The sequence below is a fragment of the Eleginops maclovinus genome, chromosome 13 (genome assembly GCF_036324505.1).
Source record: "Eleginops maclovinus isolate JMC-PN-2008 ecotype Puerto Natales chromosome 13, JC_Emac_rtc_rv5, whole genome shotgun sequence".
NCBI lineage: Eukaryota > Metazoa > Chordata > Actinopteri > Perciformes > Eleginopidae > Eleginops > Eleginops maclovinus.
The window spans coordinates 20,744,313-20,770,757 of record NC_086361.1 but is presented as its reverse complement, the minus strand read 5'-3'; the positions used below and the strand labels follow the sequence as shown (position 1 = coordinate 20,770,757).

At 42.2% G+C, this 26,445-nt stretch overlaps 3 protein-coding genes across 3 annotated transcripts; all 3 read left to right on the top strand.

The window, feature by feature from the left end:
• Positions 1–1,801: 1,801 nt before the first annotated feature.
• kpna6 (karyopherin alpha 6 (importin alpha 7)) lies at positions 1,802–12,710 on the top strand. Its single transcript, XM_063900085.1, has 14 exons — positions 1,802–1,943; positions 4,409–4,545; positions 4,723–4,815; positions 4,953–5,052; positions 5,151–5,245; positions 5,613–5,744; positions 5,835–5,923; positions 6,027–6,126; positions 6,527–6,690; positions 6,766–6,844; positions 7,052–7,177; positions 7,316–7,443; positions 7,860–8,044; positions 8,168–12,710. The coding sequence occupies exons 1-14, from the start codon at positions 1,940–1,942 to the stop codon at positions 8,353–8,355; spliced, it is 1,620 nt and encodes a 539-aa protein (XP_063756155.1). The 5' UTR covers positions 1,802–1,939; the 3' UTR covers positions 8,356–12,710.
• A 575-nt stretch (positions 12,711–13,285) lies between these two features.
• Positions 13,286–20,867, top strand: txlna (taxilin alpha). The gene is given in 13 exon segments (XM_063900086.1): positions 13,286–13,320; positions 13,322–13,382; positions 14,370–14,883; positions 15,595–15,855; positions 16,176–16,267; positions 17,092–17,262; positions 17,565–17,759; positions 17,846–17,965; positions 18,056–18,130; positions 18,214–18,306; positions 18,399–18,494; positions 18,705–18,963; positions 18,966–20,867. Coding segments are annotated over 13 exon segments (2,007 nt in total). The 5' UTR covers positions 13,286–13,303; the 3' UTR covers positions 19,019–20,867.
• Positions 20,868–21,466: 599 nt separating this feature from the next.
• Positions 21,467–25,311, top strand: eif3i (eukaryotic translation initiation factor 3, subunit I). Its single transcript, XM_063900030.1, has 11 exons — positions 21,467–21,624; positions 22,395–22,487; positions 22,580–22,667; positions 22,825–22,890; positions 23,039–23,188; positions 23,401–23,528; positions 23,717–23,827; positions 23,944–24,033; positions 24,334–24,407; positions 24,734–24,826; positions 24,915–25,311. The coding sequence occupies exons 1-11, from the start codon at positions 21,622–21,624 to the stop codon at positions 24,994–24,996; spliced, it is 978 nt and encodes a 325-aa protein (XP_063756100.1). The 5' UTR covers positions 21,467–21,621; the 3' UTR covers positions 24,997–25,311.
• Positions 25,312–26,445: the final 1,134 nt, after the last annotated feature.

Here is a 26,445-nt window from a genome sequence, read left to right as displayed (position 1 = left end):
CATCTGGACGAAACGTGGACAAAGAAAAGCGTCTGCTGAAGAAATACAATTCACTAACACTGTGCTGTGTGGCCAGGAACCACTAATAACTCATGCTGATGAAATTGCACTTGATCAACATCTAGTTGTAGCTCTCATCCTGCTGTAGCAGCATTGTTAAAAATGCATTGTGGTTTTTTTAAATTGCTTACACAGCATAGACAGGCAATGGCCACTAATGAGGTCAGCAGGAGAGGTCTTCCTGTTTGTTGAATTAGTTCTTTCTTTCTTTTTAATTTACAGCACTTTGAATGAGGGTATTGATTGCAGGGTGTATTATATCTGCATTAGGAGCTGATGGTGAGTGGGTGCTCGACAGAAGTGACCAAGTGACCTGTCTACTTTACTCTTGTTTAAAACCCTTCGGTTACACGCCTTGCTCGGCTCTTATGATTCCATTACAGAGGCCGTCTTTACTCTGTGGCATTGACTAATGGATAGCCTTTGCTTCCCTGCAAAGTGGTGGCTGCTGTATGATGTGCTTCAGCAGGCCTGGAAATGAAAAAAGGTAAAGAACTCTCAAAAGGAGGATCCTGTGAAATCAGATTGGATGAACCCAAGCTACAGCCCTGCAGACTAGTCAAGTTCTCCTATGTGTTTGTGTTATTCGATACCAGTGGAGAGCTGCTATTCAGCAAGCAGTGTCTTTTGATTCATCTCTGTGCCAGCACACCTGCTGATGACTGTGAATTCTCAGCCGTCGGGGCTCGCCGAGTGCAGCCAAGAGCCACTGGTATCTCTGTGAGACACGGATCTATGAACAATATTGGTTCTTGTCTGCTAAGAAATTGCAATCATGGAAAAGTATCTGGTTGCTCTACAGTTAACTTGACCTCCCACACCCTTTTTAATAGGAGAAAAGGCAGCCTGATAGCAGTGAATGCCCCATTGCTTCCATTTTATTTGTACAACATTGCCCCCTAAAGTATTTTCTGGTGTATCTCCCAAGGCTGTTGTCAGAGGACAATGCTGAACCACGATATAGTGCAGTAATTTAACACTACCTGCTCCCAGCAAATTGACCACGGATGCACCTCACCTGTATTACTCTGTCACATTCACTTTGAGAAAACACTGGGGAACCAACACACACACAGGGAGGAAGACGCTCTCTGTTCAATTAAATGCCAGATGGTATACAAAATGAAAAGATTAGTGAAAAGCAGTGATTTTGAAAGTGCCATAATGTAAAATCCTGTGTTGGTTTCCCACCTTCACTAACTGCTATCACGCCGTATTAAGATGGAATTATGCATAACACTGTGGTAATGATGAGCAATTTATCTACTGGAGAATAAATCCAGCACTTAATTCATTATGGATACCAGAGTGTAAGAATACTCTGTTACAAGTAAAAGCCCTGCAATGAAAATGTTATGGAAGTAAAAGTAAAAATTATGAATATCAAAATATACGTAAAGTACCAAAAGTAAAAGTACTCATTATGCAGATTGGCCCATTTCAGAATAATAGTAATGAAGTCTTATTAAAGTGTTGATTATATTTCACATAATTAAACCAAATCTGCAAAGTAACTAAAGGTATTAAATGTGTAAAAGGTACACGATTTACCTCTGAATTGTAGTGGAGTAGAAGTACAAAGTGACCTCAAAATGTCAGTACAGTACTTGAGTGAATCTACTTAGCACGACTGTTGATTACAGATATTTGAGTTTGTTTGCTTTCTTGTTAGACATTACTTAAGGTGGCTAAATGTGAGGAGTGTTTTGTGAAGCTGGTCCGCCCTCTGGTGGCAGGAAGCTGGCGGTGCTGTTAGACGTTGACGTTTCCGTCTCCGGCAGACATATTGCTTACAGGAGCAAATTCTGGAAAGCTAGAAGAGAGAAAGGATTTAAAATTACTTCCCACCTTCACGACTTGATACACTCAACACGACAAAATGGGTAAGCTGTTTGACACATCAAGGTTAAAGATCATTCCTTTACGGGCTAACATATTGTGCTTTTACATCAGGATTAACGAAACTAAAATTCTCCTGTCACTGTTGTTTAGCTAAAGACTTAGCTAACTTACTAGCTAGTGAGCTAACTCAAGTTTAAGATGCTACGTAGTAACATTAGCGCAGATTGAGTTGCTGTTTAACGCTATTTCTCTTTGTTAATATTATGTCAGCTCACTATATCGTCTTAGCTCAGTGTTCCATAATGTATAATATGTCATATCACGGTAAATACAGCCAAATAATGTGCCATTTGTTAGCCAACTTAACGAAACTTGGCTAAGAGTTAAGCTAATTAGCTCCACCCTATTACGATTTAGGAAGACACACGAAGCATATAGCTACATGTTGCCTAAATCTAAATGTAAGTTATGTCCACATATTTGCTTGCTTGCCAGCTTTTTTAAAGTTTAATTTCCTAATTGCTCCCAATCTCGTGTTTCTTTGCATACAGCTGTTGCTAATATTAGCCGTTGAGCTAATGCTACGTAGTGTACATGTCAAACGTTGTATAGCGTTAGCTGTGTGTCAGGTGTTATTGTCCGGGTAGAGAGATTGTTATTTGCCGATATGCTTTTAATTACTTTAAAAAAAGATTATTAAACATCATTCATAAGAAGACACAATTTAATAGTCCCATATATTAGACACAGATGGGTGTGCGTAGCAGCTAATGCTAACGTCAACTAAGCTATATTAGCAAGCAATGTGCATGGTGTTTGGTGATTCCAACGTACACTATTTAAGGAAAAGGGTTATAAGAGATCATATATAATATAACTTTATATAAATAAAATGTTTAACATTGATGAAGAGAATAAAGAGGAATATTTACATGAGATATAACAACCTCGTACAATGTAGATCTAACAAACTGCTGCATATTGCATACAGGTGAACATCACGTTGCTGTTTGTATGATTATATTCAATGTGCGTTTTTATACTTTTTCTGACAAATCATTAACCTTGTTTATTCCATATGAAAGCACAAAATGTAACACTCTTTGGCAGCTAAGCAATAGTTTTGACATCTGACAGCAAACTGTACTCTAGTGTGTGACACCGGTGCTCCCCATGTTTTCCAGACTATTCCTTAGGACTATGATTGTGCTTGTGTTTTCAACCGCTACATTTTCTCCAATTCAGTGTGATTTTACTGTTAACTTGTATGTTCAAACTGTCCCAAAAATGTATTGCTTGATTTTAAATGTCAAATGGAAATATTACATACAAACAAATATCAGATCATGTTGTTATTGTGACAGGATGCTGCTTCGGCCCTCTCAAATTGTCCGTAAGTTGAACACCCTCAGTTTTTGTTTTTTACCAGGTTCATCTGGTGGTTTAATGGCTTTATGGAAGTGGTGGAAATATCAGTAGCAGTTTACTTAAACTCTCTGAAACTAGGAGAAATTAAACAGTATGGCTATATACCATTTAGTTTAAGTAGCAACATGATTGTCCTATTTGAATCTATACACTAAAACACCTCTCACCATTCTACGTTTTCCTCCAGAGTCTCCTTGCTGTATTTAGGGTCTCCTCTGAAATGCCAACGCAGACACGTCCTCTGCAGTGCTATTTCTGTGCCATCAAGCCCAACCAGTAAACAGTGGGTGCAGTTCACATACAGCAGCTAGTCCAACCAACACGCAGTACAGAAATGAGAGCATCCAGCCGCAACCTGTTCTCGTGTGCGGTCTACGCCCGTGGCTTCACCATCTGGGCCCATTACACACATGCATAAGCTTTTCATGAGGCTGGTTGTGCTAATAGCCTCAAACCATAACATGACCTCAATTTGAGCCACTTGTTCTAATATTTACCCTTGTAAACTCCTGTTGTTACAATGGGGGGGAGGACTTTTGGCACCGAAAGTTGGCACCACCTTGCGTTGGTGGCAGGTTTAAAAGTTGTCCCTCCTTCTCTTTCTCCCCCCTGTAGCCCTGGGTGACTCAGGGATCTGCCCGGTGCCCTTTTCTGGTGGCATGACTGCACAAATTGTGTGTGTGTGGGCACCACTTTACGCTAGCTCTGCGATTTAACTCAATTGCATAAATACGTTTGTTCTGACTGCCAACGGACTGGTTGATGAATAGCATAGCTGTGTATGTTTGTGTGGTATCTCTGTGTGTGCGCATTTTTGGTATGTAGAGTCCAGTTTAAACCGGCCTATTTATGCAAGCTTTTATAAATAGACCTGTGTACATGCTGTGTCATTACCTTGACCTATTATTAGACATGTCAATGGAAACAAACGCAAACTCTCTGTTCACTTGCTCTTCCTTTCACGTGATGGACTTGTTAATATAATCACCTTGAAGCCATAATGATGTTGTTGTTGTTGTTGTTGTTGTTGTTGTTGTTGTTTAAATCTTGATATCTACCTGTTTCTGTGTCCAATCAGAGCCGTCAGCCAGTCCGGCCAAAGACAACAACTACAGGATGAACCGCTACAAGAACAAAGCACTGAACCCAGAGGAGATGCGGCGCAGGAGAGAGGAGGAGGGCATCCAACTCAGGAAACAGAAAAGAGAACAACAGGTATTAAACCAAATTGTGGTGGGATAAAGCCAGATGTCATTTTGGGCTGTGATAAATATCCTAATTGAGTGGATTGTGGTGATACTTTCACATCGTTTGAGATTATTTCAGGGTGTAGTTTATGTATACTTTACATTGTCTGGCTTAATTATGCCTCCAACTATGTTATATTCACAGCTTTTCAAGAGGAGGAATGTGGACGTTCTCAACGAAGAGGAAGCCATGTTTGAGAGTCCTCTGGTGGACTCATACCTCAGCTCTCCAGCTACAGTGAGTGTCTGTTTCTCCTAATGCCTGTCACTCATAATAGATAAAGGAAGCTCACACAGGACCAATGTTTTTATTTGTGTTGTCTAGCCCCCTGAGTGGATCAAGTTTTGAAAGTGCTTGTGCATGTATTGTTGCAGGAAGGAGTCATTACCAGAGACATGGTTGAGATGCTCTTCTCGGAGGACCCAGAGCTTCAGCTCGCCACAACACAAAAGTTCAGGAAACTCCTTTCCAAAGGTATTTATCGTTTAACAGTGAATCTACACACCTGTGCTGTCAGTCAGGAGGTCACAATGAACCAGACAAGATTACTGAATCCATTTTTCTTATTTCAGAGCCCAACCCTCCGATTGATGAAGTTATAAACACAGCTCGAGTGGTGGATAGATTTGTGGAGTTCTTGAAGAAGAGCGTCAACTGCACACTACAGGTCAGTTTGTACACGCACTCGCACAGTTAGGCAATCCTTCGTGCTTAAAACGTGTATCTAAGTGGGATAATACAATTGGTGTCACCTGGCATGCTCGTAACGTTGTCAAAAAATGCATTGGACTCGGATAGAATCTAAAACTAGCAGGACTAGTTTTTAAGCGGCCATCATTTTTAAATCTCGGCACAGCTCACTGAGATGTTATCTTATCTCCAATGCTTAAAAAGTAGAATGAACAGAAATGGAAATCATTTGTTGACCGCATGAGGTTTTCCACCTTTTTCTAATAAAAACTCATGTTAACGCTTCGTGGTAAAATATATTTGAAATGTAACAGATTTTCCTGCATCATTTTTTTGCCCTGCAGTTTGAGGCAGCTTGGGCACTGACCAACATAGCATCCGGCACATCCATGCAGACCAAGACTGTGATTGCGGCCGGAGCAGTGCCAATCTTCATCGAACTACTCAACTCAGACTTCGAAGACGTCCAGGAACAGGTAACCCACCGTGGGATTGGTGTGATGTGTCATGTCCATCTTGGCTTGTTTGTTCCATTCTCTTATACATAACGTTGTTTCCTCCTGCAGGCTGTCTGGGCCTTGGGTAATATTGCAGGGGACAGTGCGGTGTGCAGAGACTATGTGCTGAACTGCGAAATTCTTCCACCATTATTAATGTAAGCCCGTCCTCTTTGGCTCAGGCCTTAAGTGTCCTACCTGTGTTTACATATTCCAGATCCTCTCTCATTTCCTGGGGTTTGTTCTTCTTTGTCCTTTCAGGCTTCTGACCAAATCCACTCGATTGACCATGACTAGGAACGCAGTGTGGGCTCTGTCTAATCTGTGTAGAGGAAAAAACCCTCCACCTGCGTTTGAAAAGGTACCCATGATGATCACCAAAAACTCTGATCCTTTTAGAGAATGGAATCTCTTGCATTTTACGATACAAACATGTGGCAGCCACAGCAGGCATATACCGTTCATTTCAATCCATGCAAAACATGGACTGAAATAAGATAGATAACATTGCAAAAATACAGAAGATATAGATGTATTGCGAAACATCATTGTTTAAATAGTCTACTGAGGTTTATAACGCAGCATTCCTAGGCCAGAAGTCATGGCTCCATTATATAAAAAAATAACTCATATTTTGGCGAGTGTAAGAAAGATCCAACACAACGTAGCCGAGCTGCTCTGAGAAAGCTGACTTGTCGATTGTGTGTGATTCATGGCGTAGTTAAAATGATGTTGTTTCTCATCCTGTCTTTGCCGTCTAGGTGTCCCCCTGTCTGCCCGTGCTGTCCAGGCTTTTATTTAGCAGCGACCCAGACTTGCTGGCAGACGCCTGCTGGGCCCTGTCCTACCTCTCCGACGGCCCCAATGATAAGATCCAAGCTGTCATCGACTCGGGCGTCTGCAGGCGTCTGGTAGAGCTTCTCATGTAAGTCCAGCTGCCCTCTCTGTTGCCGCCCTCACGCTGAATATGACCTGTAAATACTTACAACTGTTCCTGCAGGCACACAGACTACAAGGTGGCCTCGCCTGCTTTGAGAGCTGTAGGAAACATCGTGACTGGAGACGACATCCAGACACAGGTGAGGGTTTCTGGTTTTGGCAGAGTAAAATAAGTATCTTTTTTTTAAGAAGAGACACATTCAAGACAGACGACTATTTGTTTTAAACATTAGGTGTGTTCAGATTCTGAAATGTCATCATTGGACCAGTGAATCACTGTATTCATTTTCAGTTTTTTATACTCATCATAAACAACAGTTTTTTTACCCTCTCTGTTTTGTTTATAGGTGGTGTTAAACTGCTCCGCCCTGCCCTGTCTGCTGCACCTCCTCAGCAGTGCTAAAGAGTCCATCCGCAAAGAGGCATGCTGGACCATCTCAAACACCACAGCAGGAAACAGAGCACAGATACAGGTGATGTGCGCGTGCACACACACGCACACACACACTCACACACTCCCCTTTACAGACCTCAAGATCTGTGATGATGTCAGAGCAGTGCTGAAGCTGCTTTTTGGAGCCCTGATTTTTAAATCTCCTCCTGCCCCACAGACGGTAATTGATGCCAACATCTTCCCAGTGCTGATCGACATCCTACAGAAAGCAGAATTCAGAACCAGGAAAGAGGCGGCCTGGGCCATCACCAACGCAACCTCCGGAGGAACACCAGAACAGATCAGGTCAGAATTAGAGCTGAGTCATCCCCTCAGACACGCTGTAGGCGATGTTGCCTGACTCAAATTGTTTTAGAATTAAGCATAATTAACATATTATCTTTAAGATCAAATACATTTTCTAAAAAGATATGTCGATGGCCCCGGCCGTGGCGCAACTGGCTGGGGCACCTGCACCGTATACGGGCGACCCGGGTTCGATTCCCGACCCGTGGTCCTTTCCGGATCCCACCCCGACTCTCTCTCCCACTTTCCTGTCACTCTCCACTGTCCTATCCGATTAAAGGCAAAAAGCCCCCCCAAAAAAAATGAATTGACGCTTTAAGAGAAATTATAAAGCCCTTCTATTCCCGTCTTTAGCATTGTCATTGAATATAATGTTGCAACGTGCATGTGTGTGTTATGTGTGTGTCTGCGTACAGATACCTGGTGAACCTGGGCTGCATTAAGCCGCTGTGTGACCTGCTGACGGTGATGGACTCTAAGATCGTTCAGGTTGCTCTGAACGGGTTGGAGAACATCCTGAGGCTGGGCGAGCAGGAAGCCAAGCAGGAGAACAGCGGCACCGGAGTCAACCCGTACTGCAGCCTCATCGAAGAAGCATACGGTACCGCACCATTTCCACACACACATTAGAGGATAAAACATTACCAGTTACAGTTACAGTTTGATTCGGAACATTTGACATTTTGACAAAAACATATTGATGTAGCGCTTATTTTGCTTCCAGGTCTTGACAAAATCGAGTTCCTCCAGAGCCACGACAACCAGGAGATCTACCAGAAGGCCTTCGATCTCATCGAGCATTACTTCGGGGTGGAGGACGAGGACAACAGCCTCGCCCCGCAGGTGGACGCAGCCAACCAGCAGTTCCTATTCCCCGCTCAGGAGGCCCCCATGGAGGGCTTCCAGCTATAAGTCCCCACCTCTCTCCTCTAAATCACACCTTTTACCCCCCCCCCATACATCCTTATGTCATGGAGGACCCTTAGAAGCCGGGGTCAAACCTCCATCCCCTCTTCCCTGATCCACCCCCTGCCGTTAACACACAAACACACACACACACACACCTCTCGGAGGAAAAGTGTCCCGCTCTCCAGACAACAACAACAAAAATCTGTCTTTTCTTCAAAGCAGTGGACTGACTTCTTGCAGTGATATCTGGCCAATGGGAGAGAGCCACACAGACTGCATCACACTGAAGAAGGGACCCCCGTAGCACTGGTTTGTCGGTAAAACCTTTATATAAACTCATTTATTTTCCAATGGGACATTCCTATTTTCAGGATTACCCATGCAGCCCCATGCAAAGTCCACACAGATGGGGGGTGGGGGGGGTGCATGAGGTGAAATGCCTAGCTCTTGATGTCAGTCCGACCCTTTTCAAACAAAGGGAAAAAAGTTACATGGTCCTTTTTTGCTTTAGTTACTTCTCCCCGCCGACACTCATTTATTTTCAACTTTTTTTAGTGATTTCTTTATTTAGGCTTAGTGCTGGTCTCTGATCCCAAGGTAGAAGTGTGATTTATATTAATTTTCCCCTGCCTCTAACATTTTTTCCCCCTTTTATATTTAACATTTGAGTTAGTGGGACAAATGTAAAGGAGGGGGGAGTGTAAACATTTACCTGAACATAGGAAGGGTTTTGGATGAGCTGTTGGAAAAGGTGTTGGTTTCAGTTTTTTTTTTTAGAGGATTCGTTTAAAGATCTAGAAGAAGAAAAAAAAATCCAGTTTTGGAGGGTGGTATAGTTAGAGATCCAATGTTCGTTGTGTGCTGTGTTATTAATACCAATATGGATTATGAAGTGATCTAACCATTAAATGAGGCACAGCTGGGGGTCAAGGGGGGGGGGCGGTGCCTTCACACAGCAGCAGAACCATTCATATTTTTATATTTAGACAGAGGTTTAAGGGGTGAAATACCAGACTCCGCTACAGTTTCATCGAAGTAGACGAGATGCGGCAAGTGGAGGCGCTGTGCCCCCCCTTTCCCCGTCCCCAGCTGGATGTGATGGGGTTCTTGCGTGGTGTTATATGACCCTGCGTACAGTCACTGAGTATCCCTGGCCAAACACACACAGTTGACACAGAGAGACCGAAAACAGTGTGAAGAAATACAAAAGAAAAAAAAAAAGCTGGGCCACGACTGGTGGTGTCAGTGCTAGTGTAGTGACGGTGGTGGTGTTCGTATAGTGCTACAGTCGATCTGTAACCTGTGGCATTCTTTATCACTATCTTGGAGGGGTGGGAGTTCAAGCTGTTGGTGATTTAGCATGGGTCCGTTGTGATGGTGATGTAAATACTTTCCTCTGCCTTTTTAAAGGAAAGTCTGTCCCCTCGGGGGTGTTAAAAACAAACCCGGGTTTGGCTAGGGATACATCTCAGACGAGTGACGCCCCTAAATCACAAATTCAAGTACGAGTCTATATTTGAATTACAATGTATTTGCATTATATATGAATATATATTTGCACACACTTCATGCACACTTGCATACAACACCAGCAGACACTGTACACACACCTCTTACAGATGAGTGGCTAGCAGCAGAAAAAAGTTCCCATGGTCTTTGGAGTGAAAAAAAAAAGTTCTTTCATTTTATTAGGAAGTTTAATTTTCTGAAGTTTGAAAAAATTGCCGTTTTGGCTTTTTTTTGTTTTCATTCTGAGCACTTTTTTTCCTTATTTAAAAAAAAAATAGTTGCTCTTGTTCAGTTTTGACTTTCCGTTTTAGAGATTCTCCCAGAATTTGAAAGGTGATTCGATGCTCACAGGTCTCATGGAAACCTTTTTGTTGTTTCTAGCCACGTGACTTATGATGGATTAAACTAGCTGACTGTAAACCCTGACCCTGGATCAGCTCTGCGTGGGACAGAAGCTGATCCCGGCTCGGGGTTTTTTGGGCTTTATGGATGGAGCAGAACTGTGGTTGTGTGATGACTGACGGGCACTGTGAGGAACAGGTTGATTGACTCTATGACTGCGTCCCTGTCTGAGTCTGGGAGCGCCATCTGCTCTGTGGAATACTCGACCGGCTCTAGCATGAAATCATGCAACCATAAACAGAATTATCGACACAAAATATTACAGATTTATCTATTGGGATACACTTTCCTCAAAAATCTTTATTTGCAACCAAATTTCTTTTATGATTGCAATTATTTGGGATAAAAAGCGACTTTTCCTATTTGGTGTCACTATTTAATTTTTACACACAGTGCAGAATATCATACTGCTACATGCAGCTTTGATCTGCTAGGGTCAGTGAGATGTAATCCACAGATCACGCGTGCTCCCAGCAGACATAAGAGTTGAAATCATGAATAATTGAGCATCAAGAACTATTCTCTACATGACAGATGTGTAGAGCAGTATTTATAACTGAAGTCTTGGATTTCATGGCCAATTCTGTGCTTGGCCTACAAAAAATGCCAGAATTGCAATGTTAAAAAAAATCGATATCAATATATAGATATATATATATCTATATATCTATATACACACACAGTAAAAAAAAAAAAATCCGTGCATCGACCAGGAAAAATATTTATATTTCTGAAGAAGAAAATGCACTCCTATTCACAAAAGTGCCAATCCGACCAAGAAAGACTGGAGGTTCTTATGTATCTGTCTTTGACTTAGAGATTTGTTCTTCTTTATATCTTTTATTTACTTGAATGTGCACACGTTTTGTGCAGAACATTGCTGCTCTATTATCCTTATCTTTAAAGTTACGTTATTAGCCGTGCTTTCTTTGGGAAAAGTGGCATGCATTACTGTGGGCGCCTACAAACAAAAGAATTGAATTAAGGCAGTTTAATTATCTGGAAAAAGGGGAGGGGGTTACTTGAGTAATTGCATAAAAACAGGCCTTTCCAGCTGCTTGTCTATTGGTGTGATGACCCCCCCACTATTACAGTCTTGAGCTGGTTTTCACTGTGCAAAGCTAAGCTGCAGCTATGTGGAGTCTTAAGAATTGATTTGATGCGGTGAAAAGTATAAAATGATAAGAGAACTTGCAGTCAGAGCCTGTAGCCAGCCCCTCTGTGTGTGAGAGAAACTCTGCGCTGATGGACATGTACTTAGACGTGGCACATGGTGCAAGTTGTGGAAACTCAAGCGACTATCATAGCAGACAAATGCACGTACTGACGTTTTCTGTCATAGCTTACCAAAGTTGTGTCATCCTGAATGCGGGTTGAATTGATTTACTTGACGTCTTGTTTTCAAAACTCAATTTGTGTAATTGACTTGTGAAAAAGAAATAGCTTCATGCAATTTAAAGCTCACTTCTTTTCATTAGAAGCTCAGCCCTTTCTTCTCAGTTTTATTTCAAGTTCAAGAAATGTTTGGGGAGTTAGAGAAATCTGCAAAATAATCCTGAAGACTGCAATAAATATTGTCCAAAATCAGGCCCCCCCAGAGGCAACGATCCACCTGAGGTGACCCTCCTTCAGCCGGGTGGAGCTAACAGAGGCAACTACTTGACTTCTGGGATTCAGAAATAGTGATTTACATTAAAAAGTATTATAAGTTAAACTATATGTATGTTCTGATACATTGACAGGGATTCAGATGCAATTCTAATCACTTCTGAGAAGTGGAGAAAAAAGCCTCACTAGAACATGTCACAGGAAGTCAAATATAAAATGGGAGGAGAGGATTCAAGCCTTTCTGCTTTTCTTGATCTTTTTCCTGATCAGGATTCTCTGGGCTATATTTTTGGATAATTGTGTTTAAAGGTTTGTCCTAGTCAGGCTGCCTGATCAGGACCCTTGATATCTAAAGGGGAATGAACAGACATCACTAAATATCTCAAACCTGACTTGTCTTCCGTCCTAGAAGCTGTTCATGTCTTTATCAAAATCTAAAGCCACGCTCGGCTTGGGAAAGTAACGTTGTCTGTGCTTCAAATGTTTACAATGTTACATGTTTGTAAAAATACTTTTCATATGCCATCACTGACCAGTCCGGTTCTCTGCTCTGGTCTTCTCATTTCTTTTACATGTATTTATTTTCTCTATTCTTGTTTATGATTTTTCATTTTGCTCAAAATTACCCATCTTTAAAAAAACATCAACTGTGACTTGACTTGACTTTACCGACGGTATGAATGAGTGACGAGAAACTTATACACTTCAACTGAACATGACACACAAACATGAACATACAGGAAACAGCAACAATATTAAAAATGTAAAGGAAAGTATATTGAGTTTAAAGTTGTTCAGTGGAAATACTGTGCGAAACGAATAAAGTAATGTTGCAACCCTTTAAAGAAAGTGTTTCCTTTATTACTGGCATTCATTGTGAAGATATGGTGGTGTATTACAATATACAGCTGTGGACCGAGTACAATTACCAGTCCTTCCTTCATTTCAAGGTAGGTTGTATGTTGGAAGTGGAACATTTGTGTACAAGCCATGTGTAAGCCAACTCCCTTCATTTGACACAATATTTAATAAATGTAATACAACATAAAAACGATTAGTATTACAACAAAGGATTTTTAATTTATGTTTTTTAAGGGAAAACCTTTAGTCTTAGGCCACCCATGAATTAAAGAAATGATAAATAACAATAATGTCAGGTTGCATAATCAAAGAAATGAAGAAAGTGAGTTAAAATATGTACTTGTATCCTAATTATTTTATTTATTGATTCAGTTATTGTATTTATTTATGTTTTTATCACTTAATATATATATTTTGTTTTTTAATATTTTTATCTTTTACTTTCTATTAATATTAATATTAGTGTTTTATTTTTATTTATTTTATAAACATATATTTATTTTGTATATCTCCTGTAGATGGCAGCAGAGCATCAGCGGAGAATGTAAACGAAGAAGAAGAATCCAAAGTTATGACCGGAAGTGTTTTTTCTGCCTCACGCTGTTGTTGATGCTGTTCTCACATTAGCTATTTCCTCCTTGAGTCTGAAGGTAAACAACTCCCTTACACAGTTGAGAGCGGGATATAATTAAGAGAAAAATACATGTACAGTCAACCTTTGTTTATTTGTACGTGTGTCTTCTATATATGAGCTAACTGGTAGTCGTGCAAGCTAATTTCTGTTAGCCGCATCTGGAGCTAGCGAGGTTAGCAGGTTCTAGCTAACGCAATGTGAAAGCTCGATAGCAGGTGAATAAACGAAAGCTAGTGGCTACACGTGATAGGAAATGTACCTTTAATTTTCCATGACATTTTTAAATGCACATGCCAAGCTAAAACTAGTGTTATTAACGTTGTTACAGGTAGCTTTTGTACCGAAAAGGTGTGACTTAACCTAGTTAACTTGATACAACAAGTCTCAAGTTCGTTAAACAAGTGGCAGTTTCTGTACAAATTACTAACAGAGTATGGAAACAACCTTATTTGTCACACACGTACACACACAGTGACATGTGTCTCCTGTATTTAACATCACACAGTTATTACAAGGCACTTATTAATACCTGAGCTACAGTACAGCTTTGACGAATACTTTCTCAGCTATTACATTTAAGACTGGTGTGTTGCTAATACGAAAGTAACATGTTCCTCTAAAGCGAAAGAGGATAGTCAGCAACATTCAGGACGGATTTATTTAGCTAAAGGGCTGGTCATTCAGTTACTTTTTACTTTAATATGCTATCAGTATTTTATAACTAATGTCTGCTTTTCTTTTATATTATTGCTTGCCTTTTTGACATGCTATGCCACTTTTGCTGCACCACTGTACATTTCCCTGCTAGGGGACTAATACAGGATTATTACTGATAGGATCATAAAGCTGAATCATTGTTCGGTGCAAAAAACATTTTTACGTGACATATTACCCCGAGTCAAAAGTATGAGTTCAAAGTAATGGCTCAAGTATGTACATGATCCTCTCTGTGATGTTTCCTTGTTGTTACTGCCAGTATCACAGGTTGTTCTACTTGTTCCAGATATCAGAGATGAAAAAACAAGACACAGAAGAGTCTGCCACCCAGGGCATTGAGGATCCAGCTACAGCAGGAGGGATGGAGGCACCTGCAGCTGCTCAAGACAGCTTAGACAGTCCTAAAGAGTCTGAAGCACAGACGCCACTGACAGAATCACCGCCTCAGGACACGCCGCCACAAAGTGACACACCCCCTCAGACGGACACACCACCTCAGACAGACACACTGCTGCAGGACACACCTCAGCTGACGGTCACGCCACCACAGATGGACACACCGCCTCAGATGGACACACCTCAGTTGATGGACACGCCACCACAGACGGACACACCGCCTCAGATGGACACACCTCAGCTGACGGACACACCGCCTCAGACGGACACACCTCAGATGACGGATACGTCACCACAGACGGACACACCACCACAGACAGACACACCTCAGTTGACGGACACACCGCTGCAGGACACTCCACCACAGACAGACACACCGCAAGAGGATGAGGCAACAAGTGAAGGTAGAGTCTGAATTATTTACATCGCAAATTGTATTTTCCAACAGTAGCAATTTTGTAACATGAGCACCTTTTAATAAGATGCTCAGTAGGGAGTAGTTTTTCACTGTGTTTGAAAGGGTTATTTTTTATATCAGGTCCTACTTTTTTAAAGACTGCACGTAGTTTTTAACATCTGCAAAGTAGGTTGTGACTTTAGAAACCTTCATTCTTAATAATTGGTCCACCTTTTCACTACTGATGCATTTAGCTCTGCAAACACCCTGGTGAAATATATTGAAAAATAATTTTACTCATGACTTTTACATATTTGGAGCAGTATTTATAGACAAGAAAATAATGTGTTTATTTTACATTTAAGGTCTTTCTAAATGTTCCCATAGTGACTCAAATTGTGTGTCGAGATGAAAATGAGCTTAAATACTCCCTTTTATATTTGTTGGTATCACAGTTTGCTTCATTAGCCCCTTAATATTTATTAATCAGTCATCACAGAAATGATTAACGTTTAAATGCTTTTTAGTTGGAGGTAACACCCCATAGTGCTTAAAGTGTGACAAGAGAACTGCAGAAATCCAACATTAAACTCGTGTTTAGGATCGCTTACATCACAAGAAAGCATATTGACGATCGTGAGTGTTTTAAGAGGCTGGTCGTGCTTGAGTCCAAAAAGTTTTAAAAAGTCCTTTATTCCTCTCCCTTCCCTGCATGTAGTTGCCGAGGCGACCCTCTCTCAGTCTGACATGGCGGAGGCGCTGAGCCGGCAGCTGGAGGATATCCTCAGCATCTATTGTCGGGAGAGCATCTCAGACGACGGTGGCACTATGCCCAACGGCCAATTACACAGCCCGGTGCTCAACGGCCTGAGCAGTGAGCGGGGGGGTGGCAAGCCAGAGGGCAAAGCCAACGGGGCCGGTAACGGAGGGGAGAAAGAGCAAAAGAAGACTCAGGACAAGAAGAAGGTGAAGGGTCTGGGTAAGGAGAAGCATACTTCTTTAACTTTTCATAGTTATAGAGTCATCAGAGTAGCGGAGGCTGCAACAACTAACCTGAAATGTTTAGCATATTCATAATGGTGCAGTGATGACATATCTTTGTAGGCCCAAACCCCCCTCCCAAAAAAAATCACAATTGGGGAATCCAATGGTGGTAAAATGCTGACTCATTTCCAGGTTTCAGGACTCATTCCTGCACCGCAACTTCATGTTCTTAGTTTGCTCAATACTACTATTTCTGTTCAGTTTTCTGACATGCCGTATAATTCTGTCCTCTCTCTCTGGTCCTTTGTTGTGCAGGCAAAGAGATCACTCTGCTCATGCAGACTCTGAACACACTGAGCACCCCCGATGAAAAGCTAGCAGGCCTCTGTAAGAAGTACGCTGAGCTGGTGAGTGCTTCCTGGAAACGGTTTTCCTTTTTATTCAAAGTCAGCTAAACCTGGTGGCTTCCATGAAGGGAGAACACAGAAAGGAAATGCGTCCTTCGGTACCTTCACTGCTGCTGAATGAAATAAATGATTACGGTGCTGTAGCTTCTAGAGATTTCCAGGGCTGTTTGGTTTCAAAATCTACATTCCCTACTCATAAGCAGGTTATAATAGCTGACCTAAATAAACCCCGTTCCTCTGGTTGTAGATGAGTGTGTCTGAAGTGGATGAAACTGTATGATTCCGGTTAAACAACCAGCACAGGTCAGTAGGATCTATGCAAACAAGCAGTGAAGGTGGTGCAGGGATCTGTGACAGACTGGTGCAATGCAGAGCTCTGTCCTGAGAGTTTCTGCAGCTCCAGTGATGCCCTCAGGATACCTCTGGGGCTGTGGATTCTCCAGGGAGTATTTATGGACAGATTTGGCAGCGTGTCACAGCTGATCTGCAGTGTGATTATCGGCTTAATGTAGAGGAAAAGCCTCCGTGTTGTTCCCGTGTTAGGGCAAAATGTTGATATTATGTCGATGTTGTGATAGTGGACGGAATATTGTTCTAGATTTAGGATATTCTAACATTGTAAGTCTGCCTCTTCCTGGTTTAAGGTGGTATTACAGTAAAGATACATCATTTCACTGATGGTCAACCCCACACTATCATCACCATATCAGGGATATTTGAGGTTCTTCATATCGGCAGCCCTATATCCTGTTGTTTGGGCTCTAATCACGTTATGAAGAAGGTGTTTGACATCCTTTAAAGTCCTTTCTGTGTGTCTGTGACAGCTGGAGGAGCACCGTAACACCATGAAGCAGATGCGGGTGCTGCAGAAGAAGCAGAACCAGGTGGTGCAGGAGAAGGACAACCTGAGGAACGAGCACAGCAAGGCCATCCTCGCTCGCAGCAAGCTGGAGAGTCTCTGCCGGGAGCTGCAGAGACACAACCGCACCCTCAAGGTACCAGAACACCCCCCATGTCTGGAGTATAGAAACACTGCTGCATTTTTCTTTGACTTCCTGCAGCCATAGCCGCTCAGGTCCAGCTCCTTTATGTTTATGCACTTTGAGTCATCCGATAAGCTTCCTTCCTTAGATGCATTTCCTTTAGGTTCTTAAAATTAAATGAAGTGGTTTTTTGACAGATTTTTGAGGTGCATATGATTTCCTCATCAGAATTGATCTCTCGAGAATCATGATGCTGACGAGAGCTTTCAACAGAAGTATCGTGCAACATTAACTCATCTTTTGCCTATCTGCAGGAGGAGGGGGTGCAGAGGACGCGCCTGGAGGAGGAGAAGAGGAAGGAAGTGACCTCACACTTCCAGGTGACCCTGAACGACATCCAGGCTCAGATGGAGCAGCACAACGAGAGGAACGCCAGCCTGAGACAGGAGAACACGGAGCTGGCGGAGAAACTGAAGAAGCTCTATGAGCAGTACAAACTCAGAGAAGAGGTGTGTGTGAGGGAGTTCTCTTTACTGGAGAACTCAAATGAGTGTTTACTGGATGTGTGACGGGCTCTTTATTTCTCTGACCCCAGCACATAGACAAAGTGGTGAAGCACAAAGACCTGCAGCAGCAGCTGGTGGACGCCAAGCTGCAGCAGGCCCAGGAGCTGCTGAAGGAGTCGGAGGAGCGCCACGACAGAGAGAAGCACTTTGTAAGGATCCACTGAAAGGCACTCGCACACTACCCTATACAAATCCTGACTTATGCTTACGATTATTCCTCCTTTCCTTCCTCTGCTCAGCTGCTGAAAGAAGCGGTGGAGTCTCAGAGGATGTGTGAGCTGATGAAGCAGCAGGAAGTCCACCTTAAGCAGCAGGTTTCCCATCAGCCTTTGCTCCTCCTTTAATAACTTTTCTTTATACCGTTTGCATCCTAACTTGATCCCTCCTGTCGTTGCAGCTCTCACTGTACACAGAGAAGTTTGAAGAGTTTCAGACCACGCTGTCCAAGAGCAACGAGGTCTTCACCACATTCAAACAGGAGATGGAGAAGGTGAGGAGTCCAGGGGAGTGTATGATACAGGGAGGGGGGATTTGTGTCTACAATTTGCTGGATGTGACGGTTTTATTTCCTTTGATGAACAGATGACTAAAAAGATCAAGAAGCTGGAGAAGGAGACGGCCATGTATCGCTCCAGGTGGGAGAGCAGCAACAAGGCTCTGCTGGAGATGGCAGAGGAGGTACAATTTGTTTTATTGTCACACTCTGAACAGAAATGCTCCTTCCCGCTGAATAAAATGGACTTATTTACTATATTTTGGGTATTTTAATTCCTGTCTTCCCGCCTGTAGGATCTCATGACTTGAATTGTAGTATTACTTAGTGCTTGTATATCATCTAGCTGCAAAAACTGTTTTTGTTTCTGACTTTTCTATACCTGTGTTGTACAGAAATCTGTGCGGGACCGTGACTTCGAGGCTCTTCAGGGTAAAGTCCAGCGGCTGGAGAAGCTGCGTCGGGCTCTGAAAGTGGAGCGCAACGAGCTCAACAAGAAGGTCCAGAACCTCAGTTGTCCAGAGGGAGGCGCAGCAGTAACCACCACCGCCTCCGACCCAGGGACCGACTCCCCCTCTCCCACACCCACAGACTCTCTCCATGTCCCGGACGCCCCCCACTGCTCCCACTCCTGCCACTGTGAGCCAGAACTGGAACAGACGCTCTGCTAGAGGAAGCTAAGGCTCTGTCTGTCGCTGCACAGGAATGAAGCAAAGCAGCGTCAAACCCCCCCCCCCCTACAATAAGCCACCAGCCTGCTAGCCCCCCCCCCGCCCGCTTCCTCCTTTGCTGGAAGAAGCTGAAGTTAAACACTGGTCCAGAAACAGATCAGAAAGCAAGCTTAACTTGTCTCCTCCCAGCATGCACTGCAGGCTTTAAGACGGCGATGAGAAGATGCCTCATCGGTCAGTCACCATAGCTCCAATACTGTGAAACCCCTCGTTAAGATCACTGTTCAATCAAAGCATTTACAGGTTTTATAATAACCTAATTTCCCCCCGAATCAGTTTATCAGTCTTGTTCATTATCAGGAAACATTAGCTACTCCATGCTATTAGCGCTACCACGTGCTGCTGTTAGTGTTTGAAACACAGCTTCCAGTACACAACCTGCACTGAATCCAAACAAATAAATCCCAGAGACGTTTCAAGTTCTGTTCATCTTTCTCCAACTTGACCAAGACTTCCCTTTTTTATATGAAGGCTCCAGTAATATCCGTCTGTTTCGCTGTTTGAATACACATTCCCTTTTTGACTCAAACACAGAACTGCACGGCAACGTTATAACAGAGCTGCTCGGGAGGACACAAGCTAGGCAGGAATGTGACAAGAGGGGGCATCAGAGGTTGTGTGTGTGTTCGTGTGTGTGTGTGTGCGTGTCCTCGCAATGTGCTATGAAGGTGTGTGATTCATAGCTTCTAATTTAGTGTTTTTTCCAGTTCTTTTCTGTATTAGGAAGCAAATAACGTCCCTATCTTCTCCAAATCATAGTAACATATATATAATATAGAATTCTTCATAATTATTAACGGACATTTCTGGGTTTTCCTCCCGTTTTACACGTTTTCAGTTCTTGTAGACCTTTTTGAGGAGACATTTTGTTTTTGTTCGTATCACACTTCTTCATTTCCACAGCGTTCGTTTGTGTGGTCTGTATTTATTGTTTGATCATTATTATTGAAATGTATCACCACTAAAAATAAAGCCGTTTTTTTATTCATTTTGAAAACGTGTTACTTTTAGGACCAACATTTTCATTCCTAGCCTATCAGAGCTCATTTGTTGTTAGCATCATTAAGCTGTGTGTGTGTGTGTGTGTGTGTGTGTGTGTGTGTGTGTGTGTGTGTGTGTGTGTGTGTGTGTGTGTGTGTGTGTGTGTGTGTGTGTGTGTGTGTGTGTGTGTGTGTGTGTGTGTGTGTGTGTGTGTGTGTGTGTGTGTGTGTGTGTGTGTGTGTGTGTGTGTGTGTGTGTGTGTGTCCTCTCAGCCCTGATAATTGCAGTAGCTTGTAATCAGGTTTTAACTCGAGAATGTTCAAGGACCTCTATGCAACGCTTGCCTTTTGGTTTTTACTCTGTGGCAGTCTCAACTCGACAGGCACTTCGCTGAGAATGTAAACTCATGATCTCCACTGTCCTGCATGGATGTATTGTATAAACAGACTACATATCTCACAGCAGATCCTTATCTTTGCTTTGGATTAAACCTTGTTAATCGCCTCTCGGTTGAGCGGAGTGTTTGACATGGAGCAGTGACTGAGCCATAAGTAGAGGAAATGTTATTGGACTTTTGAATTGTAGTTTGACACAAACATGTCAATTTATCTTCAGACATTCTTATGTATTTCTTAAAATGTAGCATCTTGTAGAATCAGTCATTTCCAAACGTACTTCTTCATCGTCCCACAGATCAGACTCGCTGTGCCTCTGCTCCTGTGGGGGGTGTGGAGGTTCAGTGACCGTGACAAGGAACCAAAGATGTTTCCTTATTTTGTCTTTTGCAGTACTTTTATCTGGCCCTGTATATTTTTGTTTCTTGTTAATAAAGGATGTAACAGTGTTTATTTGCGTTGCTGGTTGGCTTTGTGTAAATGCTTCTTTCAGTGTGAGGAAGACAACAACCTTAGCATGTGTCTTTGGATATCCATTTTATAATCTGTCAGTTTCTAACATTCATGCACATTAGACCACAATTCCTGTTGAAAATAATGTAATAATTTTGTAGATACTTTAAGCTCTTGTATAGAAATGGTGCATAAAGACAAACATTTGAATGTGCCGGGGGCAACTACAGAACTAAGAAAAGTAGACGAAAAATATAATTACCATTATAAGAAAATAAACTATTGCGTACATCGTTCACAGGGAATAAATCCCCTTATGAGTGTAATTGAATTTCTAAGTATCAGATTTATTTTTTACTCTAAATATAATTCAAAAGGGTTCAATTAAGCATTCAAAGGAAAATATTAAACAAAACAAGAAAATAGGATTTGTAAATGTTCTTATACATTATACGTATACAGAATTTCGCTGGTAAAATCAATACATATTTGATTGCCCTTTTTCAAACCATTTAAACATTGTATTTATAGTAAAAGGTATTTGGCGTGCTGATCGTCTGTATACGACATGCTGGATTGGAGTGTTTCACCAGGGGGCGCGCTAATTCCTTCTTGCCGTTCTGCACCGGAAATACGTCACCTTCCTCTTCCGCCGCGTCTCCGGCGCCTGAAACACGAGTGTTCATCTTTTCTCTCTTTACGCGAGGCGCAGATAAAATACTGGACCGATTGGCGACACTTTGCTGACAAAAATGGTTAGTACATTTCTTCATGACCATCTCCTGCATTTTAGAGGTCGCTCAGAATAATAGACATTCAGTTTGTTGAGATAGTTAGCCCCGGTTCAGTTAGCATATCCACCCTGGCTAACGTTAGCTTCCATATTAGCCTCCGTTAACATCAGAGCTGCTGTTAGCTGCGTGTTGATGCAAGATGATGATCCGGTGTTTTTAAATAAGCAAATGCAAGGACGGTGCCATTTAGTACCTTTATTAAAGCTCTCTATACATAAAGTGTAGTATTTTTTTTATTGAATGTTATTATAATACTTTTACCAATATCATATATCAAATATAATGTATTAGTGTTATTATTATATTACCTTTACTAATATTACGTAAGTATTCATGACCGTTCGAACTGAACTGTACATTATATTAGAATAATTGGACAATAAAAAAAAGATCTTTACGTGATTAAAAATGTACAAGCTAAGTACCTTTTTTTTTAAAAGCTCTCTATATTTTTTATTTATTATTAATATTATACTGCTTTTATCAAAACTATATGAAAACAATGTATTATTATTATATTATTACCAATATTATATAAATATAATTTGGTATTATATTACATGTACACGTTAAGTGCCTTTTAGTACATTTTGTAGCAAGCTCTCTAAATAAAATGTATATTTTTTACCAATATTATCTATTTTTGTTATTTATATACTTGTATCCTCTATTTTTCTTAGACATTTGACCCATGTTTTTTATAACACTACCCTGTGCTGCTCCCTCCACAGAGACCCATCCTGCTACAGGGCCACGAGCGGTCCATCACTCAAATAAAGTACAACAGAGAGGGAGACCTGCTCTTCTCTGTCGCTAAAGACACAGTAAGATAATAATCAATGAAATATGTCGTGCCATGATGTTCTTACACCTGCATATTTGGTTTTGTTAAACCCTTTGTGACGTGTCCCTGTAGGTAGCCAACGTTTGGTACTCTGTGAATGGAGAGAGGCTCGGCACCTACAATGGACACACAGGAGCCGTGTGGTGTGTGGACTGTGACTGTATCCTTTTCCAAGAGCTACACTTGTTTATGTTTCAACTCAAACTAATATATGTGTTTATTATTGTTATTGTAATCACCCGTATTGCTAACACCTGAATGTCCCTATAGAGATTCATCCTACTGTATGTTGGGCTCCTTAACCTGTCTTCTCTCAGGGGACACTAAAAACGTTTTGACAGGATCAGCCGACAACAGCTGTCGACTGTGGGACTGTCAGACCGGTGAGTAAGAAAAGCTGCAGTGAAACAATAAAGTGTTTATCAATTCCCAAAGTCAGTTAGTTATGAGACTTCTCTCTGCCTTCAGTATCAGAGTTTACATTCTCCAGTAGTTTGAATTTGTTGATCCTCACCCCTGTGTGTCTCCCAGGTAAACAGCTGGCTCTGCTGGAAACCAACTCTGCTGTCAGGACGTGCGGCTTCGACTTCAGCGGGAACATCATCATGTTCTCCACAGACAAGCAGATGGGTTACCAGTGCTTCCTGAACTTCTTCGACCTTAGGGACCCACAGCAGATTGGTACACGCGCCCCACGATGCACACACGTGTCTATTCCTGCCATTTATCAAGAAGTAGTTGAATTAAACGTGGCAGCTAGACTAAGGAAACAAAGCAGCTGCATCTAGCTCCGTTCTCATTCTATGACCTTTGACAGTCGCACTGAGGTGGAGTGTATTGATCTGTGCTCGGTGGTATAGTAAATAAATCCCTCCCCCCATCTGTCCCTGCAGAGGACAACCAGCCCTACCTGTCGTTACCGTGCGCTGACCATAAGATCACCAGCGCTGTGTGGGGGCCTCTGGGCGAGTTCGTCATCGCAGGACACGAGAACGGAGAGTTCAACCAGTTCAGCGCCAAGGTAGGACACACACTTTACCGGGAAAATATGGGATGGAACAAACGGTGGTTATGTGGCGTAAGCTGCAGGGCAAGAACAACAATAGGGTTAATTGAAGGGAGTACGAATATGGAGCACAGATTCCTTCAGTGAAAATGCACCTTGTTTTATTCTCAATCTTTAATTTGACCGTGTTTGTTTCTGGTCAGTCTGGAGAGATCCTGAAGAAGGTCAAGGAGCACACCAAGCAGATCAACGACCTCCAGACGTCAGTGGACCTCACCATGTTCATCAGCGCCTCCAAGGACAACACCGCCAAGGTACAGCACTGTCCCCTCTGCGGGTTCCACCACGAGCTCTCCGATACTCTGCCCTGTAGTCTGACTCTAACCCTGACCTGTCTGTTGACTGGTATCATACTCTGTGTTTCTCTCAGCTGTTTGACTCCTCCACTATGGATCACATCAAGACCTTTAAGACAGAGAGACCCGTCAACTCTGCTGCCATCTCCCCCATCATGGATCATGTAAGTTATGCGTCCCTGAATGTCGGATGGTGGTCTCGTGAGATTAACTTCCTAGTAATAAAATCCCGTGCCTCGTCTGAAAAGGGATTCCATTAATGTTGCAAGCCTTTTTCTTTGCAGTAAAATGTGCAAAGCCTGTGAGACACTGGCAGCTCCATTAGCAAACCCTACAGTTATTTTAATCTCTGTGTTATATCCATTATTACTCATGCAAAACAAGTTGGATTGTGTGCTTTCTACAAATGAAAAGAAGGTTTGTACCATCACTGACTGTTAACACTCCACGTGCGTTTGCTTCAGGTGGTGATGGGAGGTGGACAGGAGGCCATGGAGGTCACCACGACTTCCACCAGGATCGGCAAGTTTGAGGCCAGGTGAGATAAAGAATACTTAAAGAGACTCATCCTAAAATTTAAAGTAAAATGCATAACATTAAGCTTTAAAATGTCTAAAAAAAACATACCTGTTAATGAAGCTGTCATTAGTCGATATTATTTCCAGTTATTTCACCTGGATGAATGTTTTCTCATCAGACATCTGGATAGATCAGAGACGCAGATTTTTTAACGTAAAGCTGTGTTTTTACTCGTTCTTTATCCTTGGGTTTACTCTTGCTGTTAAACCTACTGTGGTCCCATTTTCAAATTCCCCAGTGACATTCAGACTGAGGCTCTAACCTTGCTTTCCCCTCCCCCCTCAGGTTCTTCCATGCTGCCTATGAAGAGGAGTTCGGCAGAGTCAAAGGTCATTTCGGACCCATCAACTGCGTGGCGTTCCACCCTGATGGCAAGAGGTAAGAAGCACCCAGAGACACCCACTGGTGTGTGTGTGTGGTGTGTGTGTGAGTCGTGGCTAACTGTTCTCCTGCTCGTTGTCCACAGTTACAGCAGTGGAGGAGAGGACGGATACACTAGGATTCATTACTTTGACCCACAGTACTTTGACTTTGAGCTGGAGGCATAAACAGACGGATCGCACCGACCCAGAGGACTGAAGCATTTACAGTCGACCGCCTCGCCCTCGTTCAGGTCTCGGTCTGACGGGGGTTTTTTAAGTCATTTTTCTAACATCACTTGGAGTCTGTTTCGGTGGGATCAGAAGTCCTTTTTTTTTTCTAACCCTGGATCTGCGGATTTATCGTGACTGGACTTCAAATCCCCACACTCCCTGATTCCCGGCTCTATTTAATCCGATTCTACGCAGAAGTGGAATTTGAGTTGATATATTTTCTGTTGTAAGCCATTCCACCTCAAGTCACCATAAAATTACTGAGATCAACCTGTGTCTGTGATTTATGCAACCAGTGGTCATTCTTTCACATGGGAACACTCTGTAGTAGTCATCTTAAAACGAAGCCTTCTATTAAAAGCTTTCTGTAATAATATATAGCTTACATTTTCGACTTCCAAAAGTATGAGTCTTGTGCTTACCTTATGTTGTCCTTCTTAAATATATATGTACACCTATATTACACAGTAGTATTTATGCGTTAAGAAGCCGACTTCTCAAATAAATTCAGTCAATTATATTATACCTTCATATTTCCACTTATTATAATCAGTCTGAGGCTTCTGTTGTAAGGAATGAGCTGCTAACATAAATGAAACCCTATGGAGAGCTGTGGTTCAGTATCAAGCATAATGAACCTACATTTGATAGATTTTGCTAACTTATAACTTAACTTGAAGCAATATACCTCAGCTCTAGTGAAGGGCCCAGACCTTTGTATGTTTTACTGTGAGTGGCCCTCAACACCCCAAATAATAATAGATTACATGTTTAAAGCGCCTTTCATCGGACCCAAGGGCGCCGTACATGGTGTAAGGACGGGCAAAAAAACAAAATAGGGCAAATAATGAAGGACAAATATAAGTGGGAGTGGAGGCAAGGTGGACTGTGGTGGGTTAGGGGTCAAAGGCCATGGTGAAGAGGTGAGGCTTTAATGACCGCCCTGACACCACCTGTTCGGAGGTGAGTACGGGGAATGGAGAGCAGACTCCGAGAAGGGGTGTAGGGCTGGAGGAGGTCCGATAAGTACCGCCCTATACTATTACTCGACAGTGGCATACCATAATATTTACCACTAACCTATTATACACTAATGGAAGTATAGTAGATCAATTTTACAGAACTCAAATTCATTGTATACGAGGGTTAGCTAATTCTAATGCCCCCTGTAAAGACGTGGGCTCTGTTTTATACACCTCATCTTATTTAATGACATTTAAATCATTTACAAAGTTCAGTGCTGCTCCTCCCCCAGGAAAGTATGTCCATGGAAGTAGAACTCCCAAAGAAACCAACATGCAGGCACTAGAAGTCACGTGTAAATACTAAATTAACCTGATCAAATTTAAAGATATACCGACTGACAAAAATGAATTGTGATCCAAAGAAACCAGAATCCTCAAT

Bases quoted from the DNA above. Each gene is read 5' to 3' on its own strand.
- kpna6 (XM_063900085.1), top strand. The intron at 6,127-6,526 runs GTACCCATGATG...TTTGCCGTCTAG, and splicing joins CTCCACCTGCGTTTGAAAAG to GTGTCCCCCTGTCTGCCCGT. The intron at 6,845-7,051 runs GTGAGGGTTTCT...TTTTGTTTATAG, and splicing joins GAGACGACATCCAGACACAG to GTGGTGTTAAACTGCTCCGC.
- eif3i (XM_063900030.1), top strand. The intron at 24,034-24,333 runs GTAAGTTATGCG...CGTTTGCTTCAG, and splicing joins TCTCCCCCATCATGGATCAT to GTGGTGATGGGAGGTGGACA. The intron at 24,827-24,914 runs GTAAGAAGCACC...CGTTGTCCACAG, and splicing joins TTCCACCCTGATGGCAAGAG to TTACAGCAGTGGAGGAGAGG.